General features: G+C 42.6%; 1 protein-coding gene across 28 annotated transcripts in view; it reads left to right on the top strand.

The window, feature by feature from the left end:
* DLG1 (discs large MAGUK scaffold protein 1) overlaps positions 1-26,009 on the top strand; it is a 465,475-nt gene that overhangs the window by 260,832 nt on the left and 178,634 nt on the right. For 15 of the 28 annotated variants that reach the window (XM_043492523.1, XM_043492520.1, XM_043492519.1 and 12 more), the window contains 3 exons: positions 10,523-10,692; positions 11,445-11,581; positions 18,534-18,678. In XM_043492523.1, coding sequence (XP_043348458.1) covers positions 10,523-10,692; positions 11,445-11,581; positions 18,534-18,678 — 452 coding nt within the window. Of the gene's footprint in view, positions 1-10,522; positions 10,693-11,441; positions 11,582-18,533; positions 18,679-26,009 lie in introns of all 28 variants that reach the window. The other 13 variants (XM_043492521.1, XM_043492518.1, XM_043492514.1 and 10 more) reach the window with 1 other exon arrangement.

Genomic DNA, 26,009 nt, shown 5'->3' with positions numbered 1-26,009 from the left:
GGCAGCACGCTCAGGGGGAGCAGGTGGAGGCGGAGCTGAGGCGAACTCGGGCCGGGGGGGGGCAGCACCAGAATGCCGCCCCTAGGAGTGTGCTGCCCCAAGTACCTGCTTGTTTTGCTGGTGCCTAGAGCTGGCCTTGCTGAGGGGATGCCAAAGTTACATCATGACCAATTTAAGGCCATTATATAGGAGGGACAGGTAGTGCACTGCTGCAATCCTCCCTTGACGCGGCAGACAAAGCAGCTAGGTCCATATCCACGGTGATACAACAAGCGTCCTGGCTCTCTCTTGGGTTTTCCAAAAGAGGTGTAGTCAACTGTTGAGGACCTCCCCTTTGAGGGCACAAAGCTCTTTGCAGAGAAGACTGATGCCTCCCTTCGCACCCTGAAGGATTCCATGGCTACGCTCTGGTCACTGGTTATCTACAATATCAGACTAAAGGCTGTCTAAATGGGTTTCAAAAAGCATTAGACAGTGTTACCAAGCTCACAACATGACCCCTCCAGACTCTATGAAGTTGATACTCCATGAAGTTGGTCTCCTCATCCATTGCCTTCTTCAAGAATGTCCCTATTTCAGAGATATGTAGAGTGGCAATTTAGGCATCTGTCCACACTTCCGCAAAACTCTGTGTGATCACTGGTGACTCTGCCTCAATGCCATCTCTGAAGTCCCAGCCTTCCAGTAGGGATACTACTCAGAAGGCACCTACCATGGAGCACCACAAGGAAGTTACTCACCTTGTGCAGTAATGATGGTTCTTCGAGATGTGTATCCCTGTGGGTGATCCAGAACCCACCCTCTTCCCCTCTACTTTGGAGTTCTTGTCAATGACTCTGCAGTAGAGAAGGAACTGAGGAGGGTTATCCCGCATGTGCTGGCTAGCCTCGTGGCACGGCACAAGGGGAGACAGTGCCTGCGTGGGCCTAATGGACACTACTACTGAAGTTCTCTGATCAGCAGTGCAGGGATGCAAGCATGCCTACCATGGAACACCCATAGGGGAACACATCTTGAAGAACCATCATTACTACACAAGGTGGGTAACTTCCTCTTACTGCCTTTTATATCCCTTGATACGTATAACTCATTTTGTGGCTTAGCCTTTCTGATTTTGTTCCTACGTGCTTGTGCTATTCTTTTTTATGGCTCCTTAGCAATTTGTCCATGTTTCTACTTTTTGTAGGATTCCTTTTTGATTTTCAGGTCATTAAAGAGCTCCTCTTACCATCTTCCTATCTTTCCCTGGCATTGGGATAGTTTGCAGTTGTGTCTTTAATATTGTCTCCTTGAGAAACTGTCAACTCTCCTGAACTCTTTTTTCCTTTAGATTTTCTTCCCATGGGTCTTTACCCACCAGTTCTCAGAGTTTGTTAAAGTCTGCCTTTTTGTTAAGCTGCTCTCTCTCCTTCCTTTCCTTAGAATCATGAAATTTGTCATTTCCTGATCTTTCACCTACTTTGCCTTCCACCTTCAGAATCACAAACAATTGCTCCTTGTTGGTCAGAATCAAGTGTAAAATGGCTGTCCTACTGGTTACTTCCTCTACTTTCTGGAGCAAAAAGTTGTCCCTAATACATTCCAAGAACTTATTTGAAATTTTGTGTGTTGCCACTTTACTTTTCCAACAGATGTCTGATTGAGTCCCCCATTATTACCAGGTCTTGTGTTCTGGGTATTTCTGTTGTTTGTTATAGAAATGCCTTATCCACCTCCTCTTCCTCATTTGGTCGTCTATAGTAGACCACCACCATAACGTCACCCCTATTTTTTACCCTTTACCCACAGACTCTCAACTGGTCTGCCTCCTACCTCCTTCTAGATCTTAGAACAAGTGTATATACTCCTAATGCATTATGGAACACTTCCTCTCTTTTTACCCACCTGTCCTTCCAGAACAAGCTATAGCCCTCTATGCCAATATTCCAGTCATGAGACTTATCCCACCAAGGCTCTGTGATGCTGATTAAGTTAGAATTTGGATTATATACTCATACTTACAATTCTTCCTGCTTTTTCCCCTCATACTCCTTTCATTTGTGCAATAGTGGATCACAAATTGAATGAATCAACAATGTAATGCAGTTGCAAAAAAAAGCTTTTATAATTCTGGCAAGTATTAACAGGAGACTCCATGTAAGACATGAGGGGTAATTGTTCCACACTGCTCAGCACTGGTGAGGCTTCAGGCTCAGGTACTCTGTTCAGTTTTGGGTTCCACACTTTAAGAAAGAGGTGGACAAATTGGAGAAAGCCCAGAGGACAGCAACAAAAAATATAAGATTTAGAAAACATGACTTCTGAGGAAAGGTTAAAAAAAAGTTGGCATGTTTAGTCTTGAGAAAAGACGACTTGAGGGGGCACTTGATAACTGTCTTCAAATATGTTAAGGGCTATCATAATGAGTATGGTGATCAATTGTTTTCCGTATCCACTGAAGGTAGGATAAGAAGTAACGGACTTAATCTGCATCATGGGAGGTTTAGGTTAGATATTAGGAAAAACTTGCTAACTGTAAAGATAGTTAAGCACTGGACTATGAAGAACAGGATGGACAGACACCTATTGGGTATAGTCTAGGTTTACTTGGTCCTACCTCAGTAAGGAGGGGATATTGGACTAAGTGATTCTATAATTATTCCAGTAGCTCGCCTTTTCTAGAATTCAGTTTTAACTATTCTGTGTTTCTTTGCATACTAGTCTTAATATCGTCTTGCCCTAGATACTCACTGATCATGCAAATAAGATTTGATCAAATGAATTGGACAATTTTGGCAGGTTTGCTAATAAATTATTATTTGTTTTTTAGTCCAGGTTCATCTGTATGGTTACTGTCTTCCCTACAAACTAATTTTTATGATGCAATATTTAAAAGTGAAAGGAAAAATAATTCTCTGACAGGTGATTCACTAATAAATTAAAGGCTTAGATTTAAGATGCTTCATTATATCTAGTCAAAATGTTGGCACTTTGTTAGGTAGTATCACTGATTTATGCAGAATTGTGCTAAGAGCATTTTGAAATGAATGATTTTTCTAAAAGTCTTTATGGAATTGTTAATTCTGAACAGTCTCAAGAATTTGCCAGCATTACTGTGCAAAACAGAAATCAGTTTTAAGGTAAACTTGTGTTTCTTCAAATATACATTTACAGAGCTAGTTCTGGAATTGATTATTTGTATTATTATTTATTTGTATTATCGTGACACATAGTTGCCCCGGTCAATGACCAGGACCTCATTGTCAGAAGAAAAATATCTAATTATTGAACAAAAGACAACAGATGGATACAGCCAAACCAATGGGAGTGTACAAGTAAACAATGAGCTGATACTGGTCAGCATGGTAGGCTGTGGTCTAAGCGCACTAGCCTCCTAACTGTTGTCATACTTTTTGTAGGCTTTATGACAGATTAGAGTTTTAAGGAGGATGTTGAGTTAGTTTTGTGGATGTTTACAAGGAGCTAGATGCAATCAGAGGGGTTTCATGTTCAAAGTGATGATCTAGGAAAAGGATCTTCACAGCTGCATTCTAAATGGATATTAGAGGGGCAAGATTGCATTTGTCAATGCCAAAGAAAAGGATGAGGCAGTAATTCAGATGCAAGAGGGTAAGAGCCTGGATGAAAGTTTTATCTGTGTGGATGGATAGGAAAGGCTGTATCTTAAGAGATGTTATGCAAAAAGACTCTGAAAGATTTAGACATATCCTGGATGTGGGAACCTAGAAGGATAACTCAGCTGAAGATGACAGGCAGGGTGGTGGTGGTGTCCACAACGAATGAGACAGTAGGCGTCAAATTGGATTTAGGAGGGAAGATTAAGAGCTGTGTTTTAGCAATGTTGAGCTTGATCTTATGGCTATGCATCCATGAGGAGATATCACAGAAACAAGCTGAGATTTTAATTTAGACAGAAGGAGACAGGTCTGGAGTAGAGAGAGAGAAATCTGTGAGTCATCCCCATAGAAATGATAGCTGAATTCATGTTCGCAGATGAGATAACCCAGATATAAGGTATAGAGGGAGAAGGAGACCAAGATAGAGTATGAGGGTATGAGAAGGATCCTCTGAAGGACATGCTGAAGGAGAGAGAAGTAAAAGGATTAAGGATGGAGGAGAGCAAAGCATGGGGAGAGTCAACAACTATATCAGTAGAAGGTAGGGAAGGGAGGACAGGGCTGAGAGCAGACAACAAGCCATCAATGTTGATAGGCTGGAAATCAGAGAAAAACTGAGTGACAGGGCATGAGTGAGGACTAATGGGTGATTTTGAAAGAGACCAGGTGATGGTCTCTGTGGACCTGTGGAGAAACTCACTGTGGAGAAACTCAGTAACAGAGAGGTCAGAGAGGGAGCAGTGCTTGGATAAGACCAAGTCAAGCGAGTGGCCCTTTTGTTGAATGACAGTGTTGCACCAGAGCTGCAGGTTGAATGAAGAGATGAGGATGAAGAAATGTAAGCGAAGGGATCAGTGGGTCATCAGCATGGAAATTGAAGTCACCTAGAGTGAGTGTGGGAGACTGAGGACAGGAAGAGAGCCGGGGTAGACTGTTAGTGACAGCAGAATGGAGGAGGAGAGAAGAGTCAGACGCAATGCTCAAAAAAGGAGAAAATGGGAAGGGGGAGGAGGAGTGGGGTTGGAAGCATCAGAATGGGAGAGAAGCTCATGGTGATATCTTGGTGAGGTGTGTCAGAGGGCTGATGCCGTGTCAGATGAAGGGATCCAGGTCTCTGTGGGAGTCGGAAACTTGAAGGGAGGAAGAGATAAAGAGGTCATGGATGAGATCTTTTTAAAGAGGGATTTTAAGAAGGGAAGGAGAGGGATGGTCATGAGGTTAAGAGTGGTGGCACCGAAGGGGCGGAGGTGGTGGTGGGAATTGGTGTAAGAGAAGGCCGTGGTTGGAGTAGATGTCGTCAGAGATGAGGGATAGGCAGAGGAGGGTGTGGATGTGGTTTCTGGTTTTGTGCTGTTACGAGGAAGGTAGAGATTGGGATGTGGAGGGGAAGAAGTATGGTGGGAGCTATAGAGGGATAAGGATGAGGAAATGGAGCCGGTGGAGAGAAGGAAGGATGAAGAGGATGGATGCTGTGATGCAGAAAGAGGGATGTGGTTAGAGCTATGGGTGAGTGGCATCTGGACACAGGCATGTAGGTATATGTATATATGCATACAGAAACATGTTTGAATAATGTTGTGAAGGTAGGCTTGCAGAAATCTCTCCTGAAGTAGTTGGAGTGCATTGCCTCTCTGTATCTGAGGGGCAAGGCAGATGCAGCTGGTCTGTGCCACTAAAGGGATCTGGGCTGGGGGCAGGGGGCACCCCAGGACAGCAGCAGGTGGCTGTTTTAGAATCTTAATACATGTCATTCGGGGCCCCACGTTAGCCTGTTGACTGCTGTCTGATGCACAACTGACATCTGCCAGAACTTGCTGGCAGTCAGACCAGGCATATCAGGTATGTCTAGACATTGTTTATTTTAGTAGAATGTCATTACAGCACCAGCAGCACATTAAATGGACTGCAAAGCCATCAGTGACATAATTAACCTGCCAAAGCAGGAGGGCAATGTTTTACAGCAGAACAGAGGAAGTTCTTTGTTAACGTGTGGGTTAAAACTCTACTACTTTTTCTCCTGTGCTTCCTAGTTTGCTGAACAGTAGTTAGCTACTCTTTCCATTAAGCGCTGACCACATTTTTTTTGCATGTAAAAAATAGTTTGTGCAACATTCTGATTAAAATATGTTGAAACTGAAGCTGCTGCTTCCGGTGATGGTCCCTATTGGTATTCCACACATGGATGTGCATGTGCACTATGCATCTGAGTCTGGAAGTGTTTCTTAGCAGTGTCCATTGACCCCCCCTCCACCCCCATGTGCATGTGTATCCCCTCATGCTCCCAGCTGAGAGTATAATAGGTAGTGAGGATTGATGCCTCTCCAGTTCCCTCTTATTCCCACATGGCATTTGGTACTGGAGACCATCCATCAAAGATACTCAATAGAATTCCTCTCATTTCCACCTCATTGTCCCCACTCCAGACTTCCTCTGGGGACCCTTCCCATGAATGCATCCTCCAACAAGAAGTGGGCAGTCTGCTTCTCCAGGGGGCCATCGGGCCTGTCCCACATCACTACAGTAGACGCGGTTTTTACTCATTGTACTTCCTCATCTCGAAGAAGGGCAGATGGTAGCATCGTATTCTAGACCTTTGAGTGCACAATACCTTTATCAGGAAATCCAAATTCCATGTGGTAACACCGGCATTGATTTTCCCATCCCTCCCTCGGGGAGCCTGGTTCTCAGCTCTCTACATGAAGGATGCTTACTTCCAGGTAGATATCCATCCGGCCCACCACAAGTTTCTCCATTTTTGAGTGGGACACCACCATTACCAGGTTTAGATCCTCCTGTTTGGTATAGCAATGGCTCCATGACTGTTCACGAAGGTCTTTGCTGTATACTCCTATCTTGACGACTGGCTCCTCATCGCACCAGGAAGTAACCTCCACAGTCCTCGTCCATTGCACACTGTTGGCTTCTGCAGTATCTGCATCAACGAGGACAAGTTGATGATTACACGTATGCAGACAATACCATTTATTGGGGCATGTCTTGACTCCATCACAGCAAGAGCTTTTCTCCCAGCGGACCACTTCGCAACACTGATGTCTGTCATTACAGACCTGCCTTGCAGGCCCAGTACCATGGTCCACTGCTGCCTCTCTCTCTCCTCAGCCATATGTGATACCACACGCACGTCTCCACATGTGTTGCCTCCAAGCGTGGCTCTTTTTCACCTACAAACCAAGCACGGACCATATGCAGACCAGAGACCTCATTACCCAGAGTCTCACTCACATGATGGACCAATCCTTCCAGTCTTAATTGGCACCCCCTTCACTCTACCCACACCCCAGGTCACCCATCACAACTGACATCTCCCTCATGGGTTGGGGAGCCCAGATAGACCACCACACAACCCAGAGCATGTGGATGCCATGGGAGGCCAGGACGCACATAAATATACTAGAGATCCGGGTGATCCATTGGTCATGCTGGCCCTTTCTTCCACTTATTTGATCTATCTACATTCAACTCCTCTCCAACAACATTGCGGAAGTCATGTACATCAACAAGCAGTGTGGCACCAAGCCTCCCTCCCTGTGCTCCAAGCTCATCTGCCCCTGGAACTGGTGCATCAAAAACCATGTAACACTTCAAGCCATGTACCTCCCATGCATTGAGAACTCCCTAGTCAATGCACTCAGCCGACTCCACATCAATCACGAGTGGGAGTTGCACAATGCCTTGATACAGTGCCTCTTCGAGAACTATGGCACCTCTTTGCCACTCATGAGAACAGGAAGTTGCCCCTCTATTGTTCCAGAGGCGCAGTATGGGGGGACATGCAGGGTGATGCTCTCCTCCTGTCCTGGACAGGAGACCTCCACTGCGCTTTCCCTCCCATTCCGCACTTCCTACAAGTAATCCTCAAAATTCGCCTTGACAGAGCCACCGTGATCTTCATAGTACATTCTAGCCCTGTCAGTTCTGGTTCATGGACCTTCTCCAACTCTCTACTCATATACCAATCTGCCTTCATACACTCCCAGATCTACTCACACAAGGTCGGGGGAGACTATTGCATCCCAATCTGAGCCACTTCACTTCACAGCCTGTTATTTGGCTCGGGATTGACGGTGGACCATGCATGCTCCATCCTGGTGTGGTGAATCCTTACTCAGAGCAGGAGAGAATCCACCAGAACATGCTATCAGGCAAGATGGAGATGCTTCATGCTATGGGCTCACCATCACTCACTGAATACCATATCTATACCAGTTGTTCTGGACTACCTTCTCACCTCAAAACGTCCAGCCATCACCTATATATGGGTGCAGCTGGCAGCAATCCACTCCTTTCTTCCTCCTGTGGATCGCACTTCAGTGTTTATGCATCTCACAACTGCTTGCTTTGTGAAGGGTTTCCTCAATACCTTTCCACCAGTACTAAAGCGCACTCCTGCATGGGAGCTTAATCCCCTCCTCTCCGCCCTCATGAAACCACCCTTTGAACCATTGACAACATGCTCCCTTTCCCTCTTCTTGATGAAAGTGGCATTCCTGGTAGCCATAACTTCAGCCAGATGGGTCAGTGAGTTGACAGCCATGATGACAGATCCTCCCCCTACACTATATTTCATAAGGGGAATGGTGTCCCTTCAGCTCCATCCTAAATTCCTCCCAAAGGTCATGTTGGGAATTCCACCTGAACCAGTGCATCCACTTATCTGTTTTCTGCCCCAAACTACACATCTCCCCCACTGACAGGGTCCTGCACTCCCTGGATGTCCGTCATGCACTGGCTTTCTACCTTCACGGTACTTGACCCTTTTGAACATCGCAAAAGCTCTTTGTGGCCATTGCCAAACGGTCCACATGTCAAGTCCTCTTCTCTCAACCAATCTCCAAATGGGTCTCGGGGTGCATCCTGGCATGCTACAACTTGTTTGATGTACCCCCACCTGATAGAATCACAGCTCACACTACACGAGTGCAAGCTGCCACATCAACCTTGCCAGGGCACATCCACTAACAAGACATTTGTCATGTAGCCACCTGATGCTCTGTCCACAACTTCGCAACCAGTATGCCATCATACAAGTAAGTGGCAGCTACAGACACAGCAATTGGCTAAGCTGTACTCATGACCGCACTTCCATTAGCATCCTTGCAGCCAACTCTGCTTGTGAGTCACATGTAAAATACACATAGGGACCACCACTCAAAGAAGAGGAAGAGGTTACTTACCTGTAACTGGAGATTCTTTGAGGTGTGTGATCCCTATCTATATTCCACGAATTGCCTTACATCCCCTCTACTTCGGACTACACTCTAAGGTAGCAAGAGGGAGACTGGAGAGGTGTCGACTCACACTACCTATTATACTTTTGGCTGGGAGCATGAGGGGGTGCACATGCACATGCGGGTCAATGGACACTGGTAAGAAACACTTCCAGACTCAGGCGCATGGCATGCATGCATACCAGTGTGTGGAATACAGTTCGGGATCACACAAATTAGAGGATTGGGCTAAAAGAAATCTGATGAAGTTCAACAAGGACAAGTGCAGAGTCCTTCACTTTGGAAGGAAGAATCCAATGCACCGCTACAGACTAGGGACCGAGTGGCTAGGCAGCAGTTCTGCAGAAAAGGACCTAGGGGTTACAGTGGATGCGAAGCTGGATATGAGTCAACAGTGTGCCCTTGTTGCCAAGAAGGCTAACGGCATTTTGGGCTGTATAAGTAGGATCATTGCCAGCAGATCGAGGGATGTAGTCATTTTCCTCTATTCGGCATTGGTACGGTCTCATCTGGAGTACTGTGTCCAGTTTTGGGCCCCACACTACAAGAAGGATGTGGAGAAATTGGAAAATGTCCAGCGGAGGGCAACAAAAATGATTAGGGGGCTGGAGCACATGACTTATGAGGAGAGGCTGAGGGAACTGGGATGATTTAGTCTGCAGAAGAGAAGAATGAGGGTGGATTTGATAGCTGCTTTCAACTACCTGAAAGGGGGTTCCAAAGAGGATGGGTCTAGACTGTTCTCAGTGGTAGCAGATGACAGAACGAGGAGTAATGGTCTCAAGTTTCAGTGGGGGAGGTTTAGGTTGGATATTAGGAAAACCTTTTTCACGAGGAGGCTGGTGAAGCACTGGAATGTGTTACCTAGGGAGGTGGTGGAATCTCCTTCCTTAGAGGTTTTTAAAGTCAGGCTTGACAAAGCCCTGGCTGGGATGATTTAGTTGGGGATTAGGTCCTACTTTGAGCAGGGGATGGGATTAGATGACCTCCTGAGGTCCCTTCCGACCCTGATATTCTATGATTCTATGATCTCAAAGAACCTCCAGTTACAGGTAAGTAACCTCCTCTTATCAGAAAACATTTTGATCTTTAGTTGTAAACAAAATAGTCTTTTAAAATCCATTTGTTATTTCCTTCTTAATTTGATTTATTTATGTTGCATTTTCAGTAATGTTGTTTTTATTTTAAAGAATAACATTTAATCCATATATTTTCCAAAAAAAGTATAATGAATTGTATTAATTGACAGTATCAGCTGGTTAAAATGCTGTTGGACACCTAATATATTCAGTACATTATAATTAAGGCAAAGATTTTGTCATGGTTATTTTTATTAAAAGTCACGGACAGGTCACGGGCATAAAAATTCACAGAAGCAGTAACCTGTCTGTGACTTTTGCTGCTGCAACTCCATGGTTTCCCCTGCCACCATTGTGGAGAAAATGGGACACCCTCAGCCGCTTGCCCAAGGCATGCTCGCTCCCACCTTCCCCCCCACGGCTGTTGCCCGTCGCTGTAACCTTGCAGGGGGCTCCATCTCGCTGCTGTCACGAAGGTCTCTGCAAGTCATGGATTCTGTGACTTCCATGATCTACGTGATATTAATGTAGCCTTAACTATCATACCTCAACTAAATGAAACCATTGGTGTCTTCAGGGTTAACGATTGCATATTACGAGTAAATGAAGTGGATGTTCGTGATGTGACACACAGCAAAGCAGTTGAAGCATTAAAGGAGGCAGGATCCATTGTGCGGTTGTATGTCAAAAGAAGAAAACCTGTCACAGAAAAAATAATGGAGATAAAACTCGTGAAAGGGCCAAAAGGTATGTGGCAAGTATAAAGCTTCTGTTATACAAAATAAGATAAAGTTACCAGTAGGTTGCAGGCCATTATTCCTCAGTAAGTACACAAAAATTTTATTAGTTCACATTGCTAATGGAACATTTGAGGATTGGCAGCATCGGAATAATGCAAATGAAGACAGATATATTTTAAATGCAGTAGTAAAGCTATCAATAGTTCTGGCAAAGACAGAATATTTTTCTTTTAAATGCAAGGAATTTGTGCAGATTTAAATCACTTCCTTGATAATATAATCATTTTTAAGAGAAATACATCGGTCATAACACTGGAATAAACTTTTCATATGAAATCTCTGGATATTTCTTCAAAGGTGGAAAAAACTACTTGGAGAAACCATTCTGCTTCTTTCCATACTTACAGATGATACAAACTATTCTTTGAAGTGGTAGAATTGGGTAATCATTACAATTACTGTAATTGAGTTGTGTGGTTGCAATTGAGTGAATCACCTACCTTTCTCTATAAATGTTGCTTCTCCATCAAAAAATAAATCTCTTTTTTGGGAGGAATTCTGAACATTTTACTGTGTTTAAAAAACATTAGTTACTGCTCTAACAGCTGTACTATACCTGCTCAATAACCTGTGTCATATTAAACTATAATTATTTCTGTAGCACCATAGTTGCATGGGGCACAATTACATTGTGAATGACATCAAATTGATATTAAAAGTTTAAAAGGTCTCTGGAAAAATGACTTTATTTTTAAGCAGGACTTGGGTTCAGCATAGCTGGTGGTGTTGGAAATCAGCATATTCCTGGTGACAACAGTATCTATGTAACCAAAATTATTGAAGGAGGTGCAGCACATAAAGATGGCAAACTTCAGATTGGAGACAAACTTCTAGCTGTAAGTAAAGGCTGTACTTTCCCTTCTGCACATACTACTTATTGGTACATACAAAACGATGCCGTAATTCAGCTAAGTATTAAGGGAGCTATCCATAGGCCTGGCAAGACAAATGCGTCATACATACTGTTTCTAGTACAAATTGAGTCTTACCAAGAAATGTAAATATTAAAATAAATTCTCCATCTTCAATCCCTCTCAACTCAGAAAATCTCTGAGATCTCAAACTGGGTTAAATGTTCTATTTAAAAATCAGAACTGTGTCCTATAGCAATCAACATGCTTCATTTCCAGAGTTTGCCATTAAGTCTCTAGAGGCACGGGGCTATTCTAACATTTAAAATAACCTTTGGTAACACTGCCATCTACTGCACTAAAAATCCCTGAAGGGTAAGGAACCCACTTATTTATTTTCTGCATACCAGTAACTAGGGATGGCTGGCCTGGAATTAGATGCATCTTCTTATATTAGTTTACAGAATCCACTGTCATTCATCACTGGTTTAGTTAGGGTTGTTGTTTTTTTTTCCCCTCAAAGCAAACACTTCAAAGCTGACTTCAGTATGTAAGAAAGAAAAATTATTTTCAACTGCCCCAGATGTCACCAGTAATCCTACTGTGTTCAGAGCACGCTCTAGTGATCTCAGCATGAGACTAGGAGGCAGGTTCTAATTCCAGCTCTCATGGCCAGACCTGTTCACACTGAATAGCTTCTTACCCTGCGAAAGCAATGAAGATACTCATATAATAAAGTAGGTCTGTCAACTAATTGCAGTTAACTGAAGCAATTAACACAAAACAAAATAAACTCAATTAAAAAAGTTAATGGTGATTATTTTCAGTTTTAATCACACTGTTGTTAATAAAAAGAAAAGGAGTACTTGTGGCACCTTAGAGACTAACAAATTTATTAGAGCATAACCTTTCGTGAGCTACAGCTCACTTCATCGGATGCATTTGGTGGAAAAAACAGAGGGGAGATTGATATACACACACAGAGAACATGAAACAATGGGTTTATCATACACACTGTAAGGAGAGTGATCACTAAGATAAGCCATCACCAGCAGCGGGGGGGGAAAGGAGGAAAACCTTTCATGGTGACAAGCAATGTAGGCGATTTCCAGCAGTTAACAAGAATATCTGAGGAACAGTGGGGGGTGGGGTGCGGTGGGGTGGGGGGGAGAAATAACATGGAGAAATAGTTTTACTTTATGTAATGACTCATCCACTCCCAGTCTCTATTCAAGCCTAGGTTAATTGTATCCAGTTCGGAAATTAATTCCAATTCAGCAGTCTCTCGTTGGAGTCTGTTTTTGAAGCTTTTTTGTTGAAGGATAGCCACTCTCAGGTCTGTGATCGAGTGACCAGAGAGATTGAAGTGTTCTCCAACTGGTTTTTGAATGTTATAATTCTTGACGTCTGATTTGTGTCCATTCATTCTTTTACGTAGAGACTGTCCAGTTTGGCCAATGTACATGGCAGAGGGGCATTGCTGGCACCTGATGGCATCTATCACATTGGTAGATGCGCAGGTGAACGAGCCTCTGATAGTGTGGCTGATGTGATTAGGCCCTATGATGGTGTCCCCTGATAGATATGTGGACAGAGTTGGCAATGGGCTTTGTTGCAAGGATAGGTTCCTGGGTTAGTGGTTCTGTTGTGTGGTGTGTGGTTGCTGGTGAGTATTTGCTTCAGATTGGGGGGCTGTCTGTAAGCAAGGACTGGTCTGTCTCCCAAGATGTGTGAGAGTGATGGGTCGTCCTTCAGGATAGGTTGTAGATCCTTGATGATGCGTTGGAGAGGTTTTAGTTGGGGGCTGAAGGTGATGGCTAGTGGCGTTCTGTTATTTTCTTTGTTGGGCCTGTCCTGTAGTAGGTGACTTCTCGGTACTTCTCTGGCTCTGTCAATCTGTTTCTTCACTTCAGCAGGTGGGTATTGTAGTTGTAGGAATGCATGATAGAGATCTTGTAGGTGTTTGTCTCTGTCTGAGGGGTTGGAGCAAATGCAGTTATATCGTAGAGCTTGGCTGTAGACAATGGATCGTGTGGTATGATCTGGATGAAAGCTAGAGGCATGTAGGTAGGAATAGCGGTCAGTAGGTTTCCGATAAAGGGTGGTGTTTATGTGACCATCGCATATAGGTCGGAGTATGAACAAGAGGCTACTAGGCAGCTCTCGAACACAACTTTCTACAAGCCATTACCCTCTGATCCCACTGAGAGTTACCAAAAGAAACTACAGCATTTGCTCAAGAAACTCCCTGAAAAAGCACAAGAACAAATCCGCACAGACACACCCCTAGAACCCCGACCTGGGGTATTCTGTCTGCTACCCAAGATCCATAAACCTGGAAATCCTGGATGCCCCATCATCTCAGGCATTGGCACCCTGACAGCAGGATTGTCTGGCTATGTAGACTCCCTCCTCAGGCCCTATGTTACCAGCACTCCCAGCTATCTTCGAGACACCACTGACTTCCTGAGGAAACTACAGTCCATTGGTGATCTTCCTAAAACACCATCCTAGCCACTATGGATGTAGAAGCCTCTACACCAACATTCCACACAAAGATGGACTACAAGCCGTCAGGAACAGTGTCCCCGATAATGTCACTGCTAACCTGGTGGCTGAACTTTGTGACTTTGTCCTCACCCATAACTATTTCACATTTGGGGACAATGTATACCTTCAAATCAGCGGCACTGCGATGGGTACCCGCATGGCCCCACAGTATGCCAACATTTTTATGGCTGACTTAGAACAACGCTTCCTCAGCTCTCGTCCCCTAATGCCCCTACTCTACTTGCGCTACATTGATGACATCTTCATCATCTGGACCCATGGAAAAGAAGCCATTGAGGAATTCCACCATGATTTCAACAATTTCCATCCCACCATCAACCTCAGCCTGGACCAGTCCACACAAGAGATCCACTTCCTGGACACTACAGTGCTAATAAGCGATGGTCACATAAACACCACCCTATATCGGAAACCTACTGACCGCTATTCCTGCCTACATGCCTCTAGCTTTCATCCAGATCATACCACACGATCCATTGTCTACAGCCAAGCTCTACGATATAACCGCATTTGCTCCAACCCCTCAGACAGAGACAAACACCTACAAGATCTCTATCATGCATTCCTACAACTACAATACCCACCTGCTGAAGTGAAGAAACAGATTGACAGAGCCAGAAGAGTACCCAGAAGTCACCTACTACAGGACTGGCCCAACAAAGAAAATAACAGAACGCCACTAGCCATCACCTTCAGCCCCCAACTAAAACCTCTCCAACGCATCATCAAGGATCTACAACTTATCCTGAAGGACGACCCATCACTCTCACAGATCTTGGGAGACAGGCCAGTCCTTGCTTACAGACAGCCCCCCAATCTGAAGCAAATACTCACCAGCAACCACACACCACACAACAGAACCACTAACCCAGGAACCTATCCTTGCAACAAAGCCCATTGCCAACTCTGTCCACATATCTATTCAGGGGACACCATCATAGGGCCTAATCACATCAGCCACACTATCAGAGGCTCGTTCACCTGCGCATCTACCAATTTGATAGATGCCATCATGTGCCAGCAATGCCCCTCTGCCATGTACATTGGCCAAACTGGATAGTCTCTACGTAAAAGAATGAATGGACCTAAATCAGACGTCAAGAATTATATCATTCAAAAACCAGTTGGAGAACACTTCAATCTCTCTGGTCACTCGATTACAGACCTAAGAGTGGCTATCCTTCAACAAAAAAGCTTCAAAAACGGACTCCAACGAGAGACTGCTGAATTGGAATTAATTTCCAAACTGGATACAATTAACTTAGGCTTGAATAGAGACTGGGAATGGATGAGTCATTACACAAAGTAAAGCTATTTCCCCATGTTATTTCTCCCCCCCACCCCAACCCACCCCACCCCCCACTGTTCCTCAGATATTCTTGTTAACTGCTGGAAATAGCCTATACTGCTTGTCACCATGAAAGGTTTTCCTCCTTCCCCCCACTGCTGCTGGTGATGGCTTATCTTAAGTGATCACTCTCCTTACAGTGTGTATGATAAACCCATTGTTTCATGTTCTCTGTGTGTGTATATCAATCTCCCCTCTGTTTTTTCCACCAAATGCATCCGATGAAGCGAGCTGTAGTTCACGAAAGCTTATGCTCTAATAAATTTGTTAGTCTCTAAGGTGCCACAAGTACTCCTTTTCTTTTTGCGAATACAGACTAACACGGCTGCTACTCTGAAAACTGTTGTTAATAAATACCAATTTAAATTTATTATAAATATTTTTGAAGGTTTTTCTACATTTTCAAATATATTGATTTCAGTTACAACACAGAATACAGAGTGTACAATGCTCATTTTATATTAGTGTTAGGGTTGACAACCGATTAAGAAAATTTAATCATGATTAATGGCACGATTAAAAAAAATTAAACTCCCTGCCACAGGGGTTTAAGCAGGAGTTCACTGTCATCCTGGAGAAGGGCAAGACTGTTGCCAGAGCCTCTTTTCAGACAGCCCTAGGCATGGCCGATTTGACAGTGAGAACAATGGTGATGGCAGTCATTATGAGGCAATGTTTGTGGCCACAGTCGTTGAGCCTTTCCAACAAGGTGTAGCAGTTGGTCCAGGACCTCCCTTTCGAGGTCAGCGCATTGTTCTATGAACGGATAGATGTCAAGCTGCATGGCCTGAGAGATTCAAGGGCAACACTGTGCTTCCTTGGCTTATACACACACCCAACCTCCAGGAAGAATTTCTGCCCACAACCACCTCCCAGGTTCTCAGGGCCTTCCAAACATGAGCCTTATAGGAGGAAGGGCAATGGCTATAAATGCCAAGAACCCCAACTGTGTACCTCAGCCTCACAGTCAGGCTCAGGTAGATACCCCAGTAGACCTAGACAGGCATTTTGAAGGTACACCTGAGGATGGTGTTACAGACTTGACCCAGGATCCATCCCCCCCTTTGGTTTTGGGCCATTTGTTTCCCTTCGTACTGCATGGTCCTGCATAACTTCAGACCATTGGGTGCTCAGTATGGTGTCAGCTGGTCCCACCCTCCAGTTTCTGTCTCTCCCTCTCCATCCCTCTTAAGGGATCCTTCTCACAAGCAACTTCTCATCTAGGAGGTGGGAGTTCTCCTGTGGGTGGGAGCCATAGAGGAAGTTCCTCAATACTTGACAGAGAAGGGGTTTTACTCCTGCTATTTCCTAATCCTGAAGGCCAAAGAGGGCCTCAGGCCCATTCTAGATCGGTGTCACTCAACACATACCTCAAGAAGTTGAAGTTCCACATGGTCTCCCTGGATCCAGGCGAAGGTATGCCGCCCTCGATTTAAAAGATGCATATTTCCGCATTTCCATCTTCCATGGACACAAGAGATTTCTCCGTTTCGTGATGGGCCAACATCTTTACCAGTTCACCTCTCTTCCCTTCAGACTGTCAGCAGCCCCAAAAGTTTTCACAAAGTGTATGGCAGTGGTTGCAGGTTATCTGAGGCATTGAGGTATCCAGATCTACCCATATCTCAATGGTTGGTTAATCAAAGGTCACTTGCAGACTCAGGTTCAGAGCAGCATTGACCTAGTGTAGGCCACCTGTCAAGAGCTGGGCCAGCTAATAAATGAGCAAAAATCAACACTAATACTGGTTCAGGGAATAGAATTTATAGGAGCAGTGTTAGACTATGCAGGCCAGAGCGTACCTGCCAGAAGCCCAGTTCAGAACGATGTCAGAATTAATAGCATGTGTCACGACCCACCCACTCATATCTGCAGGGCCATGACATGGTCATCCATTCATACTTTTGCATCCCACTATGCCAGGAGTTCTCAATCTTTTTCTTTCTGAGGTCCCCCCAACATGCTATAAAAAACTCCATGGGCCTCTTGTGCCACAATAACTAGTTTTCTGCATATAAAAGCCAGGTTGGGTATTAGGCAGTAGCAAGCAGGCCAGTTGCCTGGGGCCCCATGCCACAGAGGCCCCTGTGAAGCTCAGGTTCCAGCTTCAGCTCCAGGTGGTGGGTCTCAGGACCCTGGGCTTCAGCCCTATATGGTGGAGCTTCGGGTTTCTATCCTAAGCCCCAGCAAGTCTAAGCTGGACCTACTTGGCAGCCCCCCCTGAAGCCTGTTCGTGACCCCCCCTTCCTCCCAGGGAGTCCTGGACCCCTGGGAATCACCTAGCATGGAATTGACATGAGCAAGCACTTGAAGAAGAAAAAACGGTTACTTACCTTTTGTAACTGTTCTTCGAGATGTGTTTCTCATGTCCATTCCATGACAGACCCTCCTACTCCATCCCAGGCAGAGCTCCGGTGTGCTGGGTTCCCCGCCTCCGTGACTGCAACGCTTGGAGTCCCCATTGCGGGTGTGTCGCTAACCTTCAGTAAAGCCAATAACTCACAGTTGTGTGTAAGCCTCGTTTTTTCAGAGTACTCCTGCCAGGCCTATGGTGCTTTGAACACCTTGGCCCAGAACAATTGGTCAGCATGACAGTCAGTGGTATCAACACAACAGTGGCCTAACCTTTGTCAAGTTTTTTTGTAGGCTTCACCTCAAAGAAGAGTTTTTAAGGAGGGATTTGAAGGAGTCTAATTAAATAGATTCATGGATGTTTATGGGAAGCTCTTCATAGTAACATTCATTCATCCAGTATCTGAAAACCACGTATGCCATCCTTTGCTATGCTATGCCCAACATAGATTATATTATTCTTTGGTCAGGCACTTGCCATCTCTATTTGTAAACAAAGCATCATACATCAACTATGGTGCTGTAAGACCTATTAGATCTGTGGACCAAAAGTAAGGATTACTGATCCTGGAATGCTCCAAAAAGTTTAAGAGAAACTTTCTGTGAAACTTTATGAAAGCTTATAGTTTTATGTTAAGGATGAGTTCATTTATTCTTTATCTTTAGGTGAACAGTGTTTGCTTAGAAGAAGTTACACATGAAGAAGCAGTGACTGCCTTAAAAAACACATCTGATTTTGTTTATCTGAAAGTTGCAAAACCCACCAGCATGTTCATGAATGATAGTTATGCCCCTCCAGACATCACAAACTGTAAGTTTAGCTTGTCTTTACTACTTAGCTCTTAATAGACATATCTGTCTTTAAAGTTTTAGTTAACACAAAATATTTAACATATTTTAAACATTTATTTCAAGTTTTAAAATTAAGAATTTTATTGATTGGAAAATCTGAGATTGGTATGAAAACGTTATCAGAAGAATTATAACAATTAAGCAGAAAGGCATCATGGGCTAGCATGCTGAGCATGAGTCTACAGTCAGGAACTCCTGAGTAATGATTCTTGGTCTGCCATTGGCTTGTTGTGCCTAGGGCAGGTGACTTAATATTTCTGTCTCAATATCGGATTTGTATAATGGGAATACTCCCTCTGATGGATATTGTGAGGGTTATTTGATGTTCATAAAGCAGTGTGTGCGTGGTGTGGTGTTTGAAATGAGTAAAGGAATAGAATATTGTTTTGGGTAGAATTTAGTGACATTTTAACTTTTCATTTTGCTTGTTTTTCTTGCATCCAAATTTCACCTACTCAGATTTCACAGAGGTCTGAACTTTGCATATATTTCCACTGTGTCTCTTTAATGGACAAACTAATGTACAAAGATATAAATAAGCAACGTGGGGTTTTTTTTCAAATTCATTAATAAATATCTGAAATTGAAAGTCTCCAATTTTTTCAGAAGTTCTTCTCAGTTCTAACATGATTATTATAAATCCCAGACAAAAAACAAAGCAAAACACGTTAAGCTGGAGTTAAAGTAGAGAGGGAATGTCTCAGTAACTGAAGAGTAAAACATCTTACACATTTTTTTGACTATCACACAAAAGAAGATTCCAAACCCAGAAACTAGATATTTCTTTTCAGTTTATCTTAACTCTGAACATGTGAGCATTCTCTCTGCTTTTCCCCAATGGGGACACAACATCATTGCAGACACAATTATCTTTTGGGAAGAGCATAAGCTAGACAATAAACCTTATGTGACAGATGCCTGGTCATATCACTTAATGCTCCACTGGAAAGTTCTCAAAATTTACAGTGGTGAGGGTGGTATGAATCTATGCAGAGTAGAAGTATGGAAATGTACAGTTAAGGTTCTTGTGACACTATAAGAACATAAGAATGGCCCGACTGGGTCAGACCAAAGGTCCATCTAGCCCAGTATCCTGTCTTCCGACAGTAGACAGTGCCAGGTGCCCCAGAGGGAATGAACAGAACAGGTAATCATCAAGTGATCCATCCCCTGTCGCTCATTCCCAGTTTCTGGCAAACAGAGGCTAGGGACAGCATTCCTGCCCATCCTGGTTAATAGCCATTGATGGACCTATTCTCCATGAATTTATCTAGTTCTTTTTTGGACCCTGTTATGGTCTTGACCTTCACAATATCCTCTGGCAAAGAGTTCCACAGATTGAGTTGAGTGAAGAAATACTTCCTTTTATTTACAAAAAGAAAAGGAGTACTTGTGGCACCTTAGAGACTAACAAATTTATTTGAGCATAAGCTTTCGTGAGCTACAGCTCACTTCATCGGATGTATTTGGTGGAAAATACAGTGGGGAGATTTATATACACACACAGAGAACATGAAACAATGGGTTTTATCATACACACTGTAAGGAGAGTGATCACTTAAGATGAGCCATCACCAGCAGCGGGGGGGAGGGGGGGAGGAGGAAAACCTTTCATGGTGACAAGCAAGGTAGGCCATTTCCAGCAGTTAACAAGAACATCTAAGGAACAGTGGGGGGTGGGGTGGGGGGGAGAAATAACATGGAGAAATAGTTTTACTTTGTGTAATGACTCATCCATTCCCAGTCTCTATTCAAGCCTAAATTTGCAAATTAATCCAGTTTGCAAATTAATTCCAATTCAGCAGTCTCTCGTTGGAGTCTGTTTTTGAAGTTTTTTTGTTGAAGGATAGCCACCCTCAGGTCTGTAGTCGAGTGACCAGAGAGATTGAAGTGTTCTCCAACTGTATTTTACACCAAATGCATCCTATGAAGTGAGCTGTAGCTCACGAAAGCTTCTGGTCAAATAAATTTGTTAGTCTCTAAGGTGCCACAAGTACTCCTTTTCTTTTTGCGAATACAGACTAACGCGGCTGCTACTCTAAAACCTTCCTTTTATTTGTTTTAAAACTGCTGCCTATTAATTTCATTTGGTGACACCTAGTTCTTGTGTTATGAGATGGAGTAAATAACACTTCCTTATTTCCTTTCTCCACACCAGTCATGATTTTATAGACCTCGATCACATCCCCCCTTAGTCGTCTCTTTTCCAAGCTGAAAAGTTCCAGTCTTATTAATCTCTCCTCATATGGAAGCTGTTCCGTACCCCTAATCATTTTTGTTGCCCTTTTCTGAACCTTTTCCAATTCAAATATATCTTTTTTGAAATGAGGCGACAATATCTGCACACAGTATTCAAGATGTGGGAATACCATGGATTTATACAGAGGCAAGATATTTCTGTCCTATTATCTATCCCTTTCTTAATGTTTCCCAACATTTTGTTCGCTTTTTTGACTGCCGCTGCACATTGAGTGTATGTTTTCAGAGAACTATACACAATGACTCCAAGATCTCTTTCTTGAATGGTAACAGCTAATTTAGACCCCATCATTTTATATGTATAGCTGAGATTATGCTTTCCAATGTGCATTACTTTGTATTTATCAACATTAAATTTCATCTGCCAATCTGTTGCCCAGTCACCCAGTTTTGAAAGATCCTTTTGTAGTTCTTCGCAGTCTGCCTGGGTCTTAACTATCTTTATATCATCTGAAATTTTGCCACCTCACTATTTACCCCTTTTCCAGATCATTTATGAATATTTTGAATAAGACTGGTCCCAGAACAGATCCCTGGGGGACACCACTATTTACCTCTCTCCATTCTGAAAACTGACCATTTATACCTACTCTTTGTTTCCTGTCTTTTAACCAGTTACCAATCCATGAGAGCACCTTCCCTCTTATCCCATAGCAGCTTATGTTGTGTAAGAACCTTAGGTGAGGGATCTTGTCAAAGGCTTTCTGAAAATCTAAGTACGCTATAGCCACTGGATCCCCTTGGTCCACATGCTTGTTGACCCCCTCAAAGTATTCTAGTACATTGGTGAGGCATCATTTCCCTTTACTAAAACTATGCTGACTGTTCCCCAGCTAAAACCTTTCCAACGCATCATCAAGGATCTACAACCTATTCTGAAGGACGACCCATCACTCTCACAGATCTTGGGAGACATGCCAGTCCTTGCTTACAGACAGCCCCCCAACCTGAAGCAAATACTCATCAGCAACCACACAACAAAAACACTAACCCAGGAACCTATCCTTGCAACAAAGCCCGTTGCCAACTCTGTCCACATATCTATTCAAGGGATACCATCATAGGGCCTAATCATATCAGCCACACTATCAGAGGCTCGTTCACCTGCGCATCTACCAATGTGATAGATGCCATCATATGCCAGCAATGCCCCTCTGCCATGTACATTGGCCAAACTGGACTGTTTCTACGTAAAAGAATAAATAGACACAAATCAGACATCAAGAATTATAACATCCAAAAACCAGTTGGAGAACACTTCAGTCTCCCTGGTCACTCGATTACAGATGTAAAAGTCGCAATACTACAACAAAAAAACTTCAAAAACAGACTTCAGCAAGAGACTGCTGAATTGGAATTAATTTTCAAACTGGATATAATTAACTTAGGCTTGAATAGAGACTGGGAGTGGATGTGTCATTACACAAAGTAAAACTATTTCCCCTTGTTTATTTCCCCTCCTACTGTTCTTGTAAAGTGCTGGAAATGGCCCACCTTGATTATCACTACAAAAGCCGCCCCCCTCCCCCCCGCCTGCCCTGCTCTCCTGCTGGTAATAACTCATCTTTCCTGATCACTCTTGTTACAGTCTGTATGGTAACACCCATTAATTCATGTTCTCTGTGTATATAAAATCTCCCCACTATATTTTCCACTGTGTGCATCCGATGAAGTGAGCTGTAGCTCACGAAAGCTTATGCTCTAATAAATTTGTTAGTCTCTAAGGTGCCACAAGTACTCCTTTTCTTTTTAGGGATACAGACTAACACGGCTGCTACTCTGAAACCAACAAATTATGTTCACCTATATGTCTGACAATATTGTTCTTTATTATAGTTTCAGCCAGTTTGTCCGGTATTGAAGTCAGTTTTCCAGGTCTGTAATTGCCGGGATCACCTCTGGAGCCCTTTTTAAAAATTAGTGTCACATTAGCTATCCTCCAGTCATCTGTAACAAAAGCTGATTGACTACAGACTGTACAGACTACAGTTAGTAGCTCTGCAATTTCACATTTGAGTTCCTTCAGAGCTCTTGGGTGAATACCATCTGGTCCTTGTGACTTTATTACTGTTTAGTTTATCAATTTGTTCCATATCCTCCTCTAATGATACCTCAATCTGGGACAATTCCTCAGATTATGCTCAAATAAATTTATTAGTCTCTGAGATGCCACAAGTCCTTCTTTCCTCAGATCTGTCACCTAAAAAGAATGGCTCAGGTTTGGGAATATCCCTCACATATTCAGCCATGAATACCGATGCAAAGAATTCATTTAGTTTCTCCATAATAGCCTTGAGTGCTCCTTTAGTACCTCGATTTTCCAGTGGCCCCAGTGGTTTTTTAGCAGGCTTCCTGCTTCTGATGTACTTAAAAAAAAAATTGCTATTACTTTTTGAGTCTTTTTCTAACTTCCTCAAAATCTTTTTTGGCCTTCCTAATTGTATTTTTACATTTCATTTGCCAGTGTTTATGCTCCTTTCTATTTTCCTCACTAGGATTTAAGTTTCACTTTTTAAAGGATGCCTTTTTGCCTCTCGCTACTTCTTTTACTTTGTTGTTTAGCCACGGTGGCTGTTTTTTGGTTCTCTTACTATGTTTTTTAATTAGGCATATTAAGTTGAGCCTCTCTTATGGTGTCTTTAAAAAGTTTCCACGCAGCTTGCAGAGATTTCATTTCAAGATTTCAAGATTTCATTCTTGGCACTGTACCCTTTAATTTCTGTTTCACTAACCTCCTCATTTTTGTGTAGTTCCCTTTTCTAAAAGGAAAAATACAGTGACACCATAAGAGAGAAAAATGAAATCCTAATATAGCTTTAAAAATAAATGGCATCAAATCAGGCAGCCCCCATATTAAAATTCCTTAATCATACCGTTACTGTATGGTGTGACTAAAAATATAAATAAAAGATCAGAGAAACTTCAGTTATAAAACATAAAAAAGCCCCTTTTTACTCTGAAAAGCTGTTGTTAATGGGAAAAAGGGGGTTGATAGAGATCCTCTTATTCATGAGAGAAATGTTTCTAGCTTGAAGAATGTATCCGTGTCAAGATTACATGTTTGCAATATATTTCTTTTTATTTTAAGTATCTCAATATTTATCTTCTGATTTCAACAGGCAGACTTGGAGCTTTTAGAAAGTTTACACTAATCATTAACAAATCTGTACTTCTTGATACCCAGTTTCACTTGTCTTTTCAGTTATCATTATTTACTACTCCACCAGTGATCCATCTTCTTTCTGATCATTGATAAAGTTTTTGAGTAGTATTGAGCCAACACCAGATTTCTGTGGGACTGCACTAGAAATACCCCATTTGCTAGTGATTCCACGTTAACAATTATTTTTTGAGATCTATCAATTAAACATTTATAATTCATTTAACATTTGCTATATTGATTTTGCATAGTGCTGATGTTTAATCAGATTGTCGTGCAGCACTGCATCAAATGATTTTTAGAAATCCAAGAATATTAGGTCAGTGCAGTTACTTTTTCCCACTAAACTTGTAATCTTATCAAAAACGAAATCAAGGTACTTTGGCAAGACCTATTTTGTATAAAACAATGTAGATTGGCATTAATTGGCATTCTTTAATTCTTCACAGAGTTCCGAATCAGCTGTTCTATTATTTTCCTGGGATCACAGTCAGACTAACTAGTTTATATTTTGCTAAATCATCCCATATATCCTTTTAAAATATTAGCACAAGATTAACTTTTTTCCCAGTCACCTGGGACTTCCCCAGTATTCAGAGACTTCAAAAATTAACACCTGTGGTTTAGAAAGCTCTTTGGATAATTCTTTTAAAACTCTTGGATTCAAGTTATCCAGTTCTGCAAACTTAAAAATGTTTAATATGAGTATATGCTGTGTAATCTGCTGTCTAGTCATTGTTGGCATAGAAGGTATTTCATTGTCACTGTTAGATATGAATACATCATCCACCTCCTTTCTAAATACAGAACAGCAATATTTACTGAAAATTTCTGCCTTTTCTGTACCATGACTGGCAATTTTACCATCTGTATCTAGCATCTAACCTGTATCATTCCTAGGATTTATTTATTTATTGCTCTTGATATATTTTAAAAATTCCTTCTTACTGTCCTCAGCCCTGCTGGCCATGGATTTTTCCTTGATACATTTGACTTTATCAGTTGTCTTAATTTTAAAATTCCATATTTGTAATTATTGCCATTTCCATTTGTTATTTTTTATTTGTTTTATTGCATCTTTCACTTCCCTTCTTATCCAGGGTGCTTTTAACTAAAGTTTTGTGATTGTGGCGTTTTGGGTTATTTTGTTTTAATAGTAAGGATTAATACTAATTAAAATAAGCCACAACAGTAATAAAAGAGGTTTTTGTGACAGGATCTAAACCTTCATACTTCAGGCCATAACACGCCCTTTAAATTTTTGGGGGCTAAGAAGGAACTCCCATTTTGGGTGCATTATTCTGCAACTGTCTGCTTCAAGGTGTCTTGCACTTTTCTCTGAAGGATCAGGTGTGGCAAGTACTGTGTTACTCACAGGGCACAACTTTACCAAGTTGGTAGGGGTTCAAAGTACTGCTGTCATGACTAACTGTAATTCTTCTTTGAGTTCTTGTCTCTATGGGTACTGCACTTCAGGTTATGCATGCCCGCGAGAGCAGAGAATTCTTCCTAGAAGTGTCTGCTTGGTCCGTGCACGCACCCCTGCTCTCCTCATACTCTTCTGGCTCTTATCTGTCGATAGTTAGAAATAGTTTTCAGTTAGTTAATGGTTAAAGTTATTTTTGTAGGGTTGCCCGTAGGATCCCCTTTTCTCTGGGGGTGTTGTTCCCCTCTTTCCCCACCCACTTTTTCCAGTGTGGAGAGTATACTAAAGACACCCCTCCCCCCAGCTTCAAGAACGGTGTCATCTATCTGTGCCCCTTCCCAGTAAATGACAACGACAACTCCTGTTTGTAGTGCGTGGAAGAAATCCATATTCCATCCAGGTGCAGTATTTGTAGGTTGTTTCTGCAGAGGATGAAGAAATTGTG

Source organism: Dermochelys coriacea, chromosome 9, assembly GCF_009764565.3.
Source record: "Dermochelys coriacea isolate rDerCor1 chromosome 9, rDerCor1.pri.v4, whole genome shotgun sequence".
Taxonomy (NCBI): domain Eukaryota; kingdom Metazoa; phylum Chordata; order Testudines; family Dermochelyidae; genus Dermochelys; species Dermochelys coriacea.
Note: the sequence above shows the minus strand (reverse complement) of the source record. Positions and strands in the feature narration are given on the sequence as shown.